At 39.8% G+C, this 16,527-nt stretch overlaps 1 protein-coding gene across 1 annotated transcript in view; it reads left to right on the forward strand.

Annotated features, from left to right (window-relative positions):
• DNAH11 (dynein axonemal heavy chain 11) overlaps window positions 1–16,527 on the forward strand; it is a 180,764-nt gene that overhangs the window by 116,386 nt on the left and 47,851 nt on the right. The window contains exon 57 of the mRNA XM_075271484.1: window positions 14,749–14,982. Coding sequence (XP_075127585.1) covers window positions 14,749–14,982 — 234 coding nt within the window. The remainder of the gene's footprint in view (window positions 1–14,748; window positions 14,983–16,527) is intronic.

Genomic DNA, 16,527 nt, shown 5'->3' on the forward strand with positions numbered 1-16,527 from the left:
GCCACAGGAAAATGGTGACAATGGTGACAGTCAGTGCTTTTTGAAGAAGATATGACGGAACAAGGAAGAAGAGGCGGAGGTGCAGAACAAGAAGCTGGTGGCGCTGGATAGTTTTCTCGCCGCACTGGCGCTGGATAGTTTTCTCGCACCACTGGGGACCAAGAAAACTAATTAGCATATGGACAAAAACAGGATATCTAAAGAACAGAGAAGACATCTAAAGGTAGGGGAAGAATAGCCCTTCTAATCATAGATTCCCTTTAAAGAGGTTTTCCAGGATAAAGCAGAGGGGAGGTGAAAAATATAGTCACCCCTCCCCAAGAGCTTTGCTGCCTCTTGTCCCTTTGTACATGTATATAGATATTTCCACTTAGATTTAGTCATTCAAACTGGGATGCCATCCATACTTAGAGGAAGCAGGATAGCTAACCGTCATTATAAGGTTACTTCCTTTGGGAAAGTGATAATGGTAAATATTCATTTTGAGTATTGGACATATACAGTATAATAAGACTTACTGCATCGATATTAGGCTCAATGTGAACTGTGTGTAACGCCGTCATCTGGGAATGAGAGGTTAGAATGAATAAATGGCCATCAAGTTGACGATAGTCAAAAATATCAGTGGGTATCATTGATCCAAACATAACACAATTGTCTTTGATGTGGGCACCCATGTGACAGGGATTGGTAATCTATATGCCAACTATGTGCTATACTGTACGGCTCATTAAATGCCACTCAGGCGCCAATATTGTCCATCTGTTGTAGTATTGGATCTCCTCACAGCTGGTAAGCCTGCAGATTGTTAGCCTCTTCTTGTTCATGTTGCTAGTACTTTATTATCGTAACATAAAACATAACCTTTATTTAGTTCAATATAAAAAGTGGTCACAGCTCTCTACTAATACTAAAGCTGTGGGCAGGTAGGTGCAGGAAGGTGTGATACCTAAAGGGGCCAATGCACTCCTACCTCAACTAAAGTCCTTAACATCACTGGGCAATGGGGCTGTTGAGGATCCCAAACAGCACTACACGGTCAGCCACACGGTCAGCCACTAGGCTCCACGCTAATCCCACCGCCCATACAAAGCACACCGGTACTCTGCCACCTCTGCAGTAACAGATACTAATGATGAAGGTAATTACAGAGAGGCTAGTGATATAAATCCTGCTCTACGCATTTTCCCTAAGACTAGGATCATCAGAAGCAGGGGCGTAACTATTTGGCTAGCAGCTGCCACAGGGGCTGTGACATTAAGGGGCCCGGCAACAGCCGCTACTGCTGGGGGTTTTTTTGTTGTTTTTTTTTGTTTTTTTTTTAATGGGCCATTATCAGCTGAAGTTACTCCAGCCGGTAACAGTCCATATTTACTATACTTTGCCGGCTCCGGGCCTACTTGTGTGATTTCCCTGACGTCACATGACCGGGGCCTGTGTCGCGACGCATAAGGACGCAGGCCCTGGTCACGTGACGTCCCATACGTCATTGAAGATGGCCGACATCAGCGGGGAGTGCAGCAGAGCCAGGGATAGGTAAGTAAAAGTGTTTTTTATGTTTGTATTCCCCCCTGGGTCTACGATTATTATACTCTGGGGACATAATACTGTGCGCAGGGGCTACTATGGGCCATAATACTGTGTGCAGGGGCCACTATGGGGCATAATACTGTGTGCAGGGGCCACTATGGGGCATAATACTGTGTGCAGGGGCCACTATGGGGCATAATACTGTGTGCAGGGGCCGCTATGGGCTATAATACTGTGTGCAGGGGTCACTATAGGGCATAATACTATGTGCAGGGGCCACTATGGAGCATAATACTGTGTACAGAGGCCACTATGCGCATAATAGTGTGTCCAAGAATGCGGGGGAGGAGGTCGGTCAGTTGGGGTCTTCAGTATCGGATGGGGTGGCCCCATGTCAAAAGTTTGCCATGAGGCCCCACCATTCCTAGTTATGCCACTGATCAGGAGCAAATAGTGTCAGAAAAACAATAAATGTGGTGAAAACCACAGTTCCTGAGGCTCTGGTGATGAGCCCCAGTATCACTATAAGAGCTGGTCATCATGGAGAGTAACAATCCGCACACTTTCCTATCTTGTCTTTCTTATCACTTGTTTTATAAGTCTAAGAAAATACCAGAAGGTGTTTTTCCATGTGAAAATTCTGAATAATACTGTTTGGATCTTAAATTTGTAACCTAGAACATTTTTAGTATGCTTAGGCAATTAAACACATTTTCGCAGCTGTTCTAGCAGTTAATTCTCCCGGGTGATGAATGACAGGAAGCTCGAGACCGTTAATAAATATAATTTACACTTACTAATAAACCTAAATAATACAATCTGTGTCTATTCACAAAGGACTTCCACCATATTCATCAATGCTGTGATACAGTCGGTACAACAGTTTATTTTATTGGAATAGCCCCGCTGTATTGTAAGTTGTTTGTGGTAAGGAAATCTTTAAAGGGCAAGTAAACTTTTTATTTATGTATTTATTTTATTTATTCATAAATCAATAGGGCAGGTAAAGGGAACAAACTTTGTAATATAGTGTATTAAAGAAAAGTGCCTGTGTCTCTATGTATTTGTCTCGTTCTAGCGTATATCTAACCTTTACAATAGCTGTCTATGGAGAGGGGAGGAGGAAGAAAATAGCTCTTCAAAGTACTATAGAGTGACCGTTTTCAGACTTTCACAGCTGAGTTATCATAAATTACTATCCTTAGTATTTAATGCTGTAGGACAGATGGTCTCATTTCTTTATCTATCCCTTCCCCTCTCCATAGACTTCATTATAAACTGATCTGCTTTGTGTACAGAATACTAACAGAAATTGATTTATGAAATATAAATATATAAAGTAGACTTCCACTTTAATTTTTTTGTTTTACTTGTTTATCTGTTTTTCAGATGAACTTATATACGAGCAATTGAATTAATACATTAAGTATAGGATAAAAAAGTAAAGAGGGATAGGAAAAAAAAAAAAAGACTGAGAAGAATCACATGGCAGGAATCAGTATACAAAACAATAATTTATTATTCTTACTTATATAGCACCATCATATTCCGCAGCACTTCACAGACATTTTCAGTCACTGTCCCATATAGGGCTTACAATCTACATTCCCTATTAGTACGTCTTTGTAATGTGGGAGGAAACCGGAGTACCTGGAGGAAACCCACGCAAACACGGGGAGAACATACAAACTCCTTTCAGATGTTGTCCTTGGCAGGGTTCGAACCCAGGACTCCAGCACTGGAAGGCTGCAGTGCTAACCACTGAACAATAATAGATTAATAGGGTTGTCTGTGATTTTATAAGGTGATTCTATTTAGGATAGATCATCAACTTCATATTAATACCCAATGTTCGCGTTGAGATGTTCACTGAATAGATATTGTTCTTTTGTGTGTATACTTTTATATATAGGCAACAATCCAAAAACTTCAGTTAAAAAACAATTTTATTCCAAAAACAACATTCCGGTTCTCACAACACAGGACTTTTCTCATATATTACTGCCCATTTTTTGTATATTTATAACGAATTATGTAGCCTGATCCTGAGGTTTGCACCGAAAACCCATAAAGGGTTACTACAGAGTGCTGCTCTGAATACTGTGAGAATAAAACATAGCTAATTATTAACAATTATTAAAATACAACTTTATTAAAGTTTTATTATTCAGTATCATCAAAAAAATGGTCACTAAATGGAAAAAAATACAAAATAGCACAATGGTTTATTTTAATTGACCGGTAACAATATTATTGTATGAAGTCTGGATATATGTAACTGTGCCCTTTTATAAAGGCCACGCCTTTTATAAAGGCCACTCCCACTTTTGCCACAATTTTGGTAAATCACCCAGGTTGACATTTCCGAATAGCAGCTTAATGTGTGCTCGAACGGTCACATATTTATACACAAGTATATTATTTATAGATATAATCATATAAAATATTTGTTTACAACAACCTGATTTTTCTGTTGATATATTCCCTTTAAAGGAAAGATTTTATGCTTTTTCTAAAAGTGTCCAAAGTGATGCCGCGCAGACTGTGACATGTGGGCCCTCTCAGCGTGTTGCCAAATCATAGCAGCATTTTTGTCATTCAGGCGACAATTGTGAAATCAGAAATGTGAAGAAGAGCTTTACTTTACTTTCCTGCTTTGACACATAATCACCTGTTGACAGAACATGCGGTGACTCCCTGGGGTGCTAGCAGCAGCCACGGGGACCTCTAAAGACTACGAGCCTGTCTCTTACCCATAGGAATAAGCTATGTATAAACATAACACAGCTGCTCGGAATATAGAGCTGAGCTGAGAAATACAAAAGAAAAACTAGATCCCCAAAAAAATAACCCAATAATGCTCATGAATCAAAAAATTGGTAGTCCACAAAAGTGCACGGAGGACACCTCCCGGCTAGAGGTCATTAGAAAATATAGAAAGAAGTGAATCCAGCACTATGGAGATGGATTAAAATGGCATGAAGCTTAAAGAGGACCTTTCACCTCCTCGGGCACATGCAGTGTAATACACCGCTAGAGAGCCGACAGTGGCTTTGCCGTTCTGTGCTGAAGAGCTATCGGTGCCGTTACCGTAGGTCTTCAGTGTCACAAGGGCGTTTTTGACAGTCAGTCAGGAACGTCCCTCCTCACAGTAGCGTCTATTGCACTGTACTGTGAGTGGGGCGTTCCTTACCGCCCAGCCATGACACTGAGCGGTGAGGAACGCCTCTCCTACTCCTGATTGTATTTGTCCACTTGTCATCGCTGGGCGGTAAGGAACATCCCCTCTCACAGTACAGCGCAATAAACTCTACTGTGAGGAGGGGCGTTCCTGACAGAAACGCCCTTCTGACAGTGAAGACCTACGGTACCGGCACTGATAGCTCTTCACCGGGGGCACAGAACAGGAAATCTGACAGTGCACTGAATTCTAGACATGAAAGGGCCTCTCTAACTTTTAATGATCATGTTAATAAAAAGCATGAATAAACTCACCAAAAAATGCCCCGAAGATGACAAAATTCTAAAATTCAGAAAAACACATGACAAAAATAAAAAACATGAACAACAAAAATCTTTCTTACGCGTTTGGAGGCATAAGCCACTTATAGCATAGTGCTGTGAATAAGGGGCTTACACCTTGAAACGCAGAAGCCAGATTTTTGTTGTTCATGTTTTTTGGTTTTGTCATGTGAATTTTCTCATCTTTGGGACATTTTTTGGTATGTTTATTCATGCTTTTTATTAACATGACCATTAAAAGTTAAGCTTTATGCCATTTTAATCAGTCTCCATAGGGCTGGATTCACATTTTTCTATGTTTATGTAAAGAAATGTCTGAGGAATTGCATATCTGAGGAATAGCCTCTATACATGAACTATAGGGCACATTTATCAATACTGTCGGAATTTGCACCATCTTAAACTATGAATCCCATTCATAGTTTTAGACATATCTATGAATCAGTCGTATGGACCTTCCTCATACATATGGAGTGTTTCTAGAAGCACAAAACATGTAGACAAAATGAATAGACAAGAAACTTACCTGGAACAAATATTTGTTACAGGCATCCAAAACCCTACAATGTTTAGCATAAGCAGACACAAATCATCGCTCGCTGGCTGAGGGGACAAATATGAGGGAAGTGACGGGAATTTATGGCGCATAAGAAAATTGTCGTAAATTTATCTCACCATTTTAAACTTAGTCTACTTTGTGCAAGAAATCTGCGCCATATTCATTCTTTTCTATTGCATAAATGTGTCGTAAAGTAAGACACTTCTTAACCACGCCCATTCTGCTCTAAACCCCGCCCATTCTGTTCTAAACCATGCACAATCTTCACTAAACCACGCCCGTTCTGATCTAAACCCCACCTATTCTGTTCTAAACCACGCACAATCTTCACTAAACCACACCCATTCTGGTGCATGTTTTTCAAAAATATTCAGTCTGTCGTATATTTTTCTGTTGTCTCTGGTGCAGACTGTTCGTAAATGTGGGCACCGTAAATTGTGACGCAAAAGTGTCGGACTTCTATTAATAGGTATGCCCCTATGTCTCATAAAAGAGAAAGAGATCCTGCCAGGTAATGACAGCAAGGCATCACAAAATTGCTTATATTTCTTCATAAAATAGAATGGAATCTTGATGTTGGCACTAAATCCATATCCATACCCCTTATCATTCATGGCTAGCACACGGACTCAATTATAATCTATGGGGTCCATGTGCTTTCACTGCATACTGCTTACAAATGTTTTCGATAGTCCGTTCGGGGGGTCCCCATGCGGACTGTCAGAACAGGTTACCAAATGCAGATGTGAACCAAGGGTAAGACATCAGCCCATCAAGTCCAACCTACAACCCTACAGTTCCCTACAGTGTTGATCCAAAGGCAAAAAAATACAAAACATGAGGCTCATAACAAATGCCCTATTTTAGAGAAAAAATTCCTTCTGTGCTGTGATATCCTATCTCAGAAGGCAACACAAGTCATTGAGAACCCATTGAAAGAGTGAACTTGAGACTACTCTTACTGCGTTATGTTAACCTTTGCTACAATTTTGCTACGTTACAAATTCTAGGATTCTCAAAACACAGCATTTCTGGCAGTAGAATATAAACTCTACATTTCATAGTCCCAGCAAAGAGAATGAGATCTCATTTGATCTGTCGTATTTTCAAAACCATGTGTATGTTTTTGAGAAACGCAGCATATTAATTATAGCTCATATAGCGGGAAAGCAAAAATTAAAAACGCAGTGGAAAAGTAGTGAAAAAAAACCAAGCATTTTTGCTGCTTATTTCTGCAGTTTCTTTCCTTAAGGTCCAAAACTAGAAAAATAGCTACAGCCCTCATCCAAAGTGACATACAATTCAAAAATAGGTAAAAAACCTTGTGCACTCACTCTGTCCGTTTGCTGGTTGCTGTGAATCGTGGAACCTCAAGACTGGTGCCAGGAAATCTCTCTCGGCTGAGATGAGGTCAAATGGAAGCAAATTTGAAGAAAATCCAGCACTGCAGTCAGGTATCCGTATAAAATAAAACTTAACTTTTATTGACTTGTAGTTGCTACATTAAAAAATCTGTGTGCAGCAATAGGAGTAGCAGAAGCCTACGCGTTTCGGGATAGACCCTTACTCATGGCATACATGTTATGCCATGAGTAAGGGTCTATCCCGAAAGCGTAGGCTTCTGCTACTCCTATTGCTGCACACAGATTTTTTAATGTAGCAACTACAAGTCAATAAAAGTTAAGTTTTATTTTATACGGATACCTGACTGCAATGCTGGATTTTCTTCAAATTTGCTTCCAGTTTCTTTCCTTAGCATTTAAAGCTGCATTGTGTGGCCTTAGCCTTGTTCTATCCATATTACACTGCCCCCTACTGGTATAATATGAACTTAACATAGTATTCCAGTCACAGAAAGTCACTCTCTATAGTTGGTGAGAGTATGTCTATAGGGACTGCACCGATCATGAGAATGGGAGTGTATTGGGCGCCCAGTTAGAGGGGAGCAGCGGTCACAAATACATGTACCCACTCCATTCATTTCAGTGGGACTGTTGGAGATAGCTGGAGGACGGCGTTCACTCTATTCAGACACATTACAATGTAGCCTTTCATTTTCATTACATATCAAAAGAAAGCTGCAGAAAAGACTAAACTTTTCCGATACAAATTGCTTCAACTTTGTTTTAATCAGTTTTTAAACCCATCTGTAAAACCTAATGGTTTCAGGTTTTATGTACAGTAGCGCGACACAGAATTTATTTGCCAAGCACCTGCAACTTAAAACACCGTTAAGATGAATATTATGTGAAATAGCTGTTATTTACTGTTGTTATCAAGATTACTATAATTCATTGTATGTATGGTTTTCCAGAACTTGCTATATGATAATTAAATCCACAGTGAGGTATTATCAGGTACCGTCTAGTTTAGATCTGAAAGTGTAAAAACACATCTGTAAGTGTCTGGCGATATCTGCAATTTACAGTTCCAAACCGTGTATAGATGGCTGTCAGAGTGTGGATAGATCCCTATAGTGTTACTATTATGGTAAGATATATGTCAGTGTGTGTATGTATGTGTATTTATATGTGTGTGTGTAATATTCAGTGAGAAGGTGACAGGCAGAATGCTAGAGTCCCGCTATATCAGCCCCAGGTTTCTGACATTCGTATGGTCCAGGTTGGGTCTGGAGATCCTAGGAGGAGAGGAGGCATCTGGGTCTGTCCTGTTACTCTGAGTCCAGCGAGACTGCATTGTGTTTATTGTTTTGTTCATGTGGCTGTTAGTAAGCCACACATATAGTTAGGTTGTATTTTATTTTGCTCATTTTGTGCCTGAAGTCAAGGTTTTTTTTATTTCCCTCTTTTTCTAAATAAACCTGTTTCCTGCATATTTTATGTCCCTGTTTTTGACTGGTTTGGTCTGCCCCACAAACCGAAATATCACATGGTCATAAGTATTCAGATCCTTTGCTGTGACACTCATATTTAACTCACATGCTGTCCATTTCCTTCTGATCCTTCTTGAGATGGTTCTACTCCTTCATTGAAGTCCAGCTTAATTAACTGATTGGACTTGATTAGGAAAGACACACACCTGTCTATATAAGACCTCACCGCTCACAGTGCATGTCAGAGCAAATGAGAATCATGAGGTCAAAGGAACTGCCCAAAGAGCTCAGAGACAAAAGTCTGAATACTTTCCGTACCCACTGTATATATAAAGAAAAATATTTATTTAATGACTAATAACCTTTCATTCAATAGAGTATAGTTCTCACTTAAAGAAGACCTTTCACCATCACCAAGTCCAGTTCTTAGTATCTGTTAACAGCTGTTGCTCCATGGATTCCATCACATTTAGAATTTTTTTTCTAGCCCCCACTACTCCAGAACATTAAGTTTTGATGCCTTATAGGCTACTTGGACAAAGGGGTGTGACTCAGAGGTCTAATCGGTGTCAGAGCTCATAATAAACAATTCCAGCCTCTCACCTTTCTCCATCAGACAGGCAACCGTCCGTGAGTGGTTAGAAGGTTTTCTGGATGCTTATGGACTGGCAACATGGTAGATGCAAATGGAGAGAAAAAGAGATGAGCAACATGTGCAAAAGATGTGAATGTTTTATAACATCGTTTTGTCATTATAAAAAGCATGTGTGGGTTTCAAAATGCATTAAAAAAAAATCACATTTGGTTTTCTGATAAAAACGCATTTATTTATTTTTTTAGCAAAACTGCACCATGTAAACTCAGTCTTAATGTGAAGTGCTGTATTATGGGAACAGATTGTGTGATTGCGCTTTACAAAGATTCTCTCTAATATATATTTACAACATAAAGGTACTTAGTTATGGTTATTTATTCATATGACAAGAATTTCCTGCATTTAGTCACATTTCCTTAGCCCAGGAAAACCCCTTTAGGCTGAAGCCCCACTTTGCGGAAATGCAGCTTTTATGTTGCAGGTTTTGTTGTGGTTTTTTTTTTTTTTTTTGAGCCAAAGCCAAGAATGGTTACAGAAGGAATGGAAAATATATAGCAAATACGGTACTATTCCGTCATCGGGCCTGCAGAGCTGTTCAGGACTAGCAATGGGACAGCAGCATCGTAGTGAAAGCGCCGAGCTGTAGGGCCAGCAAGTCGTGACAGAAAAGAAGGCGCCAAATTAGTGTGTTCATTTGGGCTAGTCTCAGTAGTTTTAGTCACAGTAGTCACCGTTATTTCAGTCACAGTTCTCAGTAGTTTCGTCACAAGGATTACGCGCTGTGGGATTTACCTGTAGATGACAAATCAGAAATTGAACTGTTCCAAGCCAATGGGATGATCCATAAGAGGCGGTTTTGTGCTCGTAACCACCAGATGAAACTATGTTTTTTGGCCAAAGCATCCCCAAAATGGCAGTGCAGCAAACATCTGTGTGATGAGAAATGGGGTGTGAGATTGCAAACTTGGTTTGCCACTCACGCATTCCTTTTCTTCCCTTTCCTGTTGGTGCCAAGAACTGACATCCATAGAGTTTTGTGAACAGCAATTGAGGATGAATCACAACACCTTCATGGATTGGAATAATTATCTCTGCGAAGTGTGCGTAAGTGCCTTAATATCTCGACCTTCTACAAAGATAGGCGGCTTAAACAAAGTGGTTGAAGTGGATGAAAGCCTTTTTACAAAAAGGAAATGCAACAGCGGCCGCGTTCTGCCACCACAACGGATCTTTGGAGGATTGTGCCGTGAGATGAAGGAGTGTTTCGTAGTTGCAGTTGCGGAAAGATCGGCCTCAACATTGAAGGCTGCCATTAAAGCCAACGTGGCAGATGGGAGTATAATATACTCTGATTACTGGGAGGGGTATAAAACTGCAGACTTAAGAGCTGCTGGCTACGACCATTTAATGGTGAACCACAAATACAATTTTGTTGACCCAAACACTCATTGCCACACACAAAATGTGGAACATTTATGAGGAAGTGCTAAATGGCACAATAAAAGACACACCGCCAGCATCTGGAGTCATATTTAGCCGAATTCATGTGGTGACGAAATCATTCCAAAGCAACAATGTTCACAGATTTGTTTGCTAATTTCATGCCTCCTGAAGAATGCTATATGGAGTCTTAGTCTCAGTGTTTTGGTGGTGGTGGTGGTGGGGGGGGGGGTTATCATTATTGTCGATGGGTAATACCATCTTTTTTTTTTTTTTTTTTTTGAGCATGGTCAGAAAAAAGAACAAAATAACGCCTCATACCGGATATTCACAAATGCATTTTGACAGATCTGCTATCCATTTACCATCTGTTTTCTTTTAACATATATAATGGACTTCCAACGGTAGTGTGAACCCGCTCTAATTATTACAGTTTTTGGTCGTCCCCTCATTTGGGGTCCCAACAATATCACATTTCCATCCATTTCTATATTAGATATTTTATTCTATTTTCAGCGTTTGACCCATTGCTGTGAGTTTACATCAGCGTTTTCTTGTATATTATTGTATACTACAAAATAGAAGTATACAGGGGAAAAAACTCCAGATAGTATATAAAGGGATTGGCAGAATAAATAATTTATGCTAATGAAATTACTGCAATTAGTATTTGCACAATGACCGTTTCAGAAGGCACAGCTGTTAAAGTCAGGAAGTGCTGTCACCGCTGACCTTATCATAAGAGAAAGTGACAAATTGCAAATGCAAAGGAGGCCAATCATCAAAGAATCCCGTACGACAACGATTAGTGTTTTCTGCGAAAGCAGCATGAATTACAACCAGCTGCTCCGTGGCTTGACATGTCTCCCATGCTGTGCCACTTTGTTAAGCTTTACATTACAACAATAGTTATTTTACTGCTTCATGACAACTTATCCGGGGCCATTTCCATTTTTACTGGAGGACCTTTTCCCTCTTCTGGAGCCTCCTGATATGTATCTTGTCATAGTTTACTGTATTTTATGGACAGGATAATTGTGCAGGTGTCACCGTTGTCACTTACCCGTATGTGTATAAGGTAATGGACGTCTCTTTAAGATTAAAATAGTTTTTGTAATTGCTTATCTTTGTATGTTGATGCGCATGTTATAATACACTGGTGAATGTATATACAGCACACAGGGGGAAGGGAGCACTTTGATATATACGTTATTCTACGGTAAGGTATCCAACTGCTTGTAGACCATTGGAAGCCATTCTACTTGTCAACAAGTTAGATAGGTAACACTGTGCAAGATCAAGGCTTATCATGAAACCAACCTTAGGCTAAGGCCCCATGTTGTGGAAAAGCTCCTTTTTCGTTTCAGTTTTTGATTTTTTTTTTAAGCCAAACCCAGGAGTGGCTACAAAGGGAATAGAAACTATAAAGGAAGCACTTTATTCTTTTTTCTCTTCTGCTAAATCTACTCCTGACTTTGGCTCAAAAAAAAAAATAAAAAAAAAATACAGCAGTCAAAAAAAAAAAGCAGCTTTTGCTCCACCTAGGACCTGGGCTTCACTGATTTATACTCATTGAGTCATTGAATTCTCATCAGAAGGCTGAATGGATTCTGTTGGAATTTCTCCTCTAGCCCCGCCATTCCTGAGCAACAAGTGCAGTTAGTTTTGATGCCTGATGTGCTATGTAAGCTCTGTAATGTCAGAAGGGTGGTGTCAGACAGGGGGAGTGACTCAGAGCTCCAATCAGTGGCAGCCAGTGTAAGAGCTCAGAATCGCAGCCCTTGCCTGCTCCTGCCTGACACCGCCCTCCTGACAGTACAGAGACTAATAATAATACATTTTATTTATATAGCGCCAACATAGTCCGCAGCGCTGTACAATTTGTAGGGTTCAAATACAGACAGAAAGATACATTACAAAGAAAATCATTTCACACAATGGGACTGAGGGCCCTGCTCGCAAGAGCTTACAATCTATGAGGTAGAGGGGGTGGCACAAGAGGTAGCAGGCACCAAAACTAATAGTACTAATTGCTCAGGAACTGTGGGGGCTAGAGAAAAAAAAATCAAATTAAAAGACTGTCCCTATTAAGTTGATTTAAGAAAATCTTTAAAACTGCAACAGTTTTAATTATTTATTTTTGGCAAAATATTTAACTTTTAATTGTCTACAAATTTAAGTACAGCTATATCCATGGGAAAACGTCTTTCAGGCCGGGGCCCTACAGTCTGGAAATGCCACAATTTGCCTGCAGCGGAAACGTCACAGGGAAAATTGCGGCATAATACAGTACAGGCAAAGTGGATGGGATTTTATGTACTGTATTCTGTAACCAAAAAAAAAGACACAACCTCACAAATAGAGTTTTGGGCCAACACTTGCTGAGCATTGTAATATACAATCCGGTGATGTTCGTGTAATAGACTAAACGCCAACCCCTTTATTTCTGCTCAAGCTCACAAAGTCTAGTCTTACATGATAGAAATTCATGTTTCTTTCTTTCGCCGGTAGATAAATAATATGAGTCTGTTTAGAGGCAGGCAGGTAGAATACACATGGATTAAATATCAATGATATTCTAGTTTTTCTAATAGGAAATATTAAATTGGAGAGCAGGCAATTAAAACACTTCCCCAGCTTAATCATGTAAAAATATTTAATCATTGCGCTATATCATTAAACACTCCGATACCTTTCGCGAATCCGTCTGAAGTTGGAGCAATTATTGACAGCACTTTGGTAAATTATGTGTAACTTTCACTGCACTGGGTGCACCTTATTTAATCCTTATTAATTGATTTGCAGGCGTTCTCTGATTAATTGTAGAGGGTTAATCTTGTAAATAAACCCATAAATTATTGTTACATTGATGAGGGTGTAGGTTCACCGGAGTAGAGTCATTTATAAGTCCGTGATGGTAAAATGTATGCTGCACAAATAAGGCTTTGTACACACTCCAGAGAAGCGTGCAAGGCGTTGTACCGGTTCCCTTACTGCCCTGTACTACAAAGCTGTGGGTGGCGCTATGTTCTACCATGCAAAGCTCTGTTGGGTTTTGTATGTATCAAGCTGTTCAGTACATATGGTATACGATGGAACTTGGTTTTCTTCTATGGGATTCACATTAAGACTAAGGCCCCACGTTGCTGTAACGCAACTTTTTTTTGTTGCATATTTTGTTGCGTTTTTTTGAGCCAAAGCCAAGAATGGCTGCAAAAGGAATGGGAAATATATAGGAAGTTCTTATACTTCTCCCTTCTTCTCAATCCACTCCTGACTTTGGTTAAAAAAAACGACAACAAAATATGCAACAAATAAGCTGCATTACCGCAACGTGGGGCCTCAGCCTAAATCAGAATTCCATAGGACAAGTCATCAGTTGAAGATCTGTGGGGCCCCCGTGGATCAACTGTTTCACGTGTGGGTACATCACATGACACTTCATGGGTCATGTGATGTCATGTTCATCTGTAACATGACCTGATGGCATCTCAGTCCCATTCAATTGAATGGAATGAGCTGCAGCACCAAGCACAGCTGCTGTAAAATGTACAGCTGTGCTTGGCAAGTATTGAAGAGGCTGCAGGACTCATCAGAATGCTGCAGCTTCTTCAAACAGCTGATCACCTGGGTGCCCTGATCTCGGACACCTGCCATTTTTCTTTCCTATTAAAAGTCCCACTGGGATTTTATTCTGTATTCTTTTAAGGCAACTAAATGGCACAGTGACAAAAAAAAACTTTGACCCCTATATTACTGTGATAAAAATACGATAAATACACTTGATAATAAGTATTAAAATTGTTGTCTCCGTTAACAAATGTCACCTACCCACCAGATGGATAATAAGTGTTTGATCACGGGGTTCCTGTGAACCCCATCACTTATAAGAATGGGTTTCTCTTGTCCAATGGGAGTCTGATATCTGCAATGCCTCGGCGAGTGCTGTGACCCCTTCACTGTTTACATTTCACACTGTCTGTTTTATATTGACTATGTGATATAATTGCAGCCTTTTCCCATAGAATTTAACAGGACAAGGCTGAAATTCCATTGCACAGCCGCTATGAAACCAGCAATGTGTACAGTGAAGGGGTCATGGTGTTGGTGCTAGGGCATCTTCAAACAACTGATCAGTAGGAGTCCCACTAAAATGTCATCAATTACAATGAACTGGAATACTCCATACTGCATTATATTATTATCTATATGGCTGTTGGGATTGTTGGTTTTCATGTAACCTGTATTTATATTGTGCTTTTCTTATAGGACAATGTGAAGACGTCCATCAGTCAGTTTATGGCATACGTACACACAAGTGTCAATGAAATCAGTACCAAATATTATCAGAATGAGAAACGCTACAATTATACCACTCCAAAGAGTTTCCTAGAGCAAATAAATTTATATCAAAATCTTCTGGACAGAAAACGGAAAGAATTATCTCAGAAAATGGAACATTTGGAGAATGGTTTGCAAAAGCTGAAGACCACAGCGTCCCAGGTGAGTCTACAGATCTGTGGAATAGCATTATTAACCGAGTCCATCCCTCTTGTGTAACAAATCTACTATCCACATGGTGTATTGTGTTAGTTTGTCACATTAGAGGTTTGTACTAGAGGCAGAATGTAGGGTTAGAAGAATGGTAACCTGCAATTGTTAGATTTACTAATAGCGGACTGAATATGATGCACGCAGAGGCCAGCCAGCCGCAAGTAATCTACAAATGCCTCTTTTTTCTTCAGAATTATTATGAGTTAATGTGCTGCCATATATACTGCTGTGTGTACCCAAACGCTTGCAATTCCCAGGAGAGCTAATAACAATGCCACTTTTTTTTTTTTAATCACAGACGAATTTGCATGTACTTGTATTATTAATACAACTATTTTGATGGTAGTTGATAAAGCTGATGTGTCATAGAATACGCTGCTCCATGTACACTATTACACCTAACACACAAAATATATCATGCCAATTGGTTAATAATCAATAAGAAAATATAGAGCAACTTCGGTATTCTATTGATGGGAAGAACTTTCCAACTACCTCTTCCTGCACCATTACTATACATTTTTGGCCTCTCTGTATACAGATACATCCATGACTACCAAGTATTGGTGAGGGAATCAGAGAGTTGCTGGACTGAAGAATACAGGAGACTTGTGAGCAATTGGCTCTGATTAGCAGTTTATTAAAGAGAACCTTTCATCGCCTCCATGTCTTTGCATCCTTTCATAGTTGCCACTGATTCTGGCATGGTTGGAATTTTTCCTCCAGTTCCCACCATTCTTGAGCATTCAATGCTGTTACTTTCCACACCCAATATGCTGATTAGTTTACTGCCAGGAGCAGACAGTCTAGGACCAACCTCCTCATAGTAGAGAGTCTATATAGGGTGGGGGCTAGAGAAACAATTCCAACTGTGCTGGAATCAGTAGCTGCTCCTATTGAAGGATGCAAAGACCTAGATTTGGTGGAGTTGGTGAAAGGTCCTCTGTAAGACAGTGCTATGACTTACATTAAGGCTGTATGATATCCATATATTTTTTGACAGGATCCCTCCAGTGCTGACTATGTTCTCAACAATATTAACAATAGTGTGTTTTTGAAAATTCAGCTTTTCCGCAGTATATTTTCTGCAATGTGTGGATGGAATTCACTGGAATTGCATTTACTTTACTTATACTGTAAAAAAAAAAAATTAAAAAAAATTCTGCAGCGTTTTTGAACAACCCTGTTTTTCCGCAATATGGGGACTTAACCTCAAGAGAGGCTAGTAAATTGTAGTTCCTTGTAGAGGAGATTCTACAGTTTCCAAATATACATTTATCTTTCAGTATCTACTGATATGCAAATGAGGGGACAAGTGCTTTGGAGGTGTGTCTTAGCTTACCTGGACTTTGGTCTCAGCTCTAGATTGCTGGGTAAAGCACTTCCCCTCTGATTTACATATAAATAAAGCAGTGATTTACCTGAAAATGGGTCTCCAAAGCAAAATAATAGAGGCACACTTGGAAACTGTAGAATCATCTCTACAAGTTACTA

The sequence above is a fragment of the Leptodactylus fuscus genome, chromosome 4 (genome assembly GCF_031893055.1).
Source record: "Leptodactylus fuscus isolate aLepFus1 chromosome 4, aLepFus1.hap2, whole genome shotgun sequence".
Taxonomy (NCBI): Eukaryota; Metazoa; Chordata; class Amphibia; order Anura; family Leptodactylidae; genus Leptodactylus; species Leptodactylus fuscus.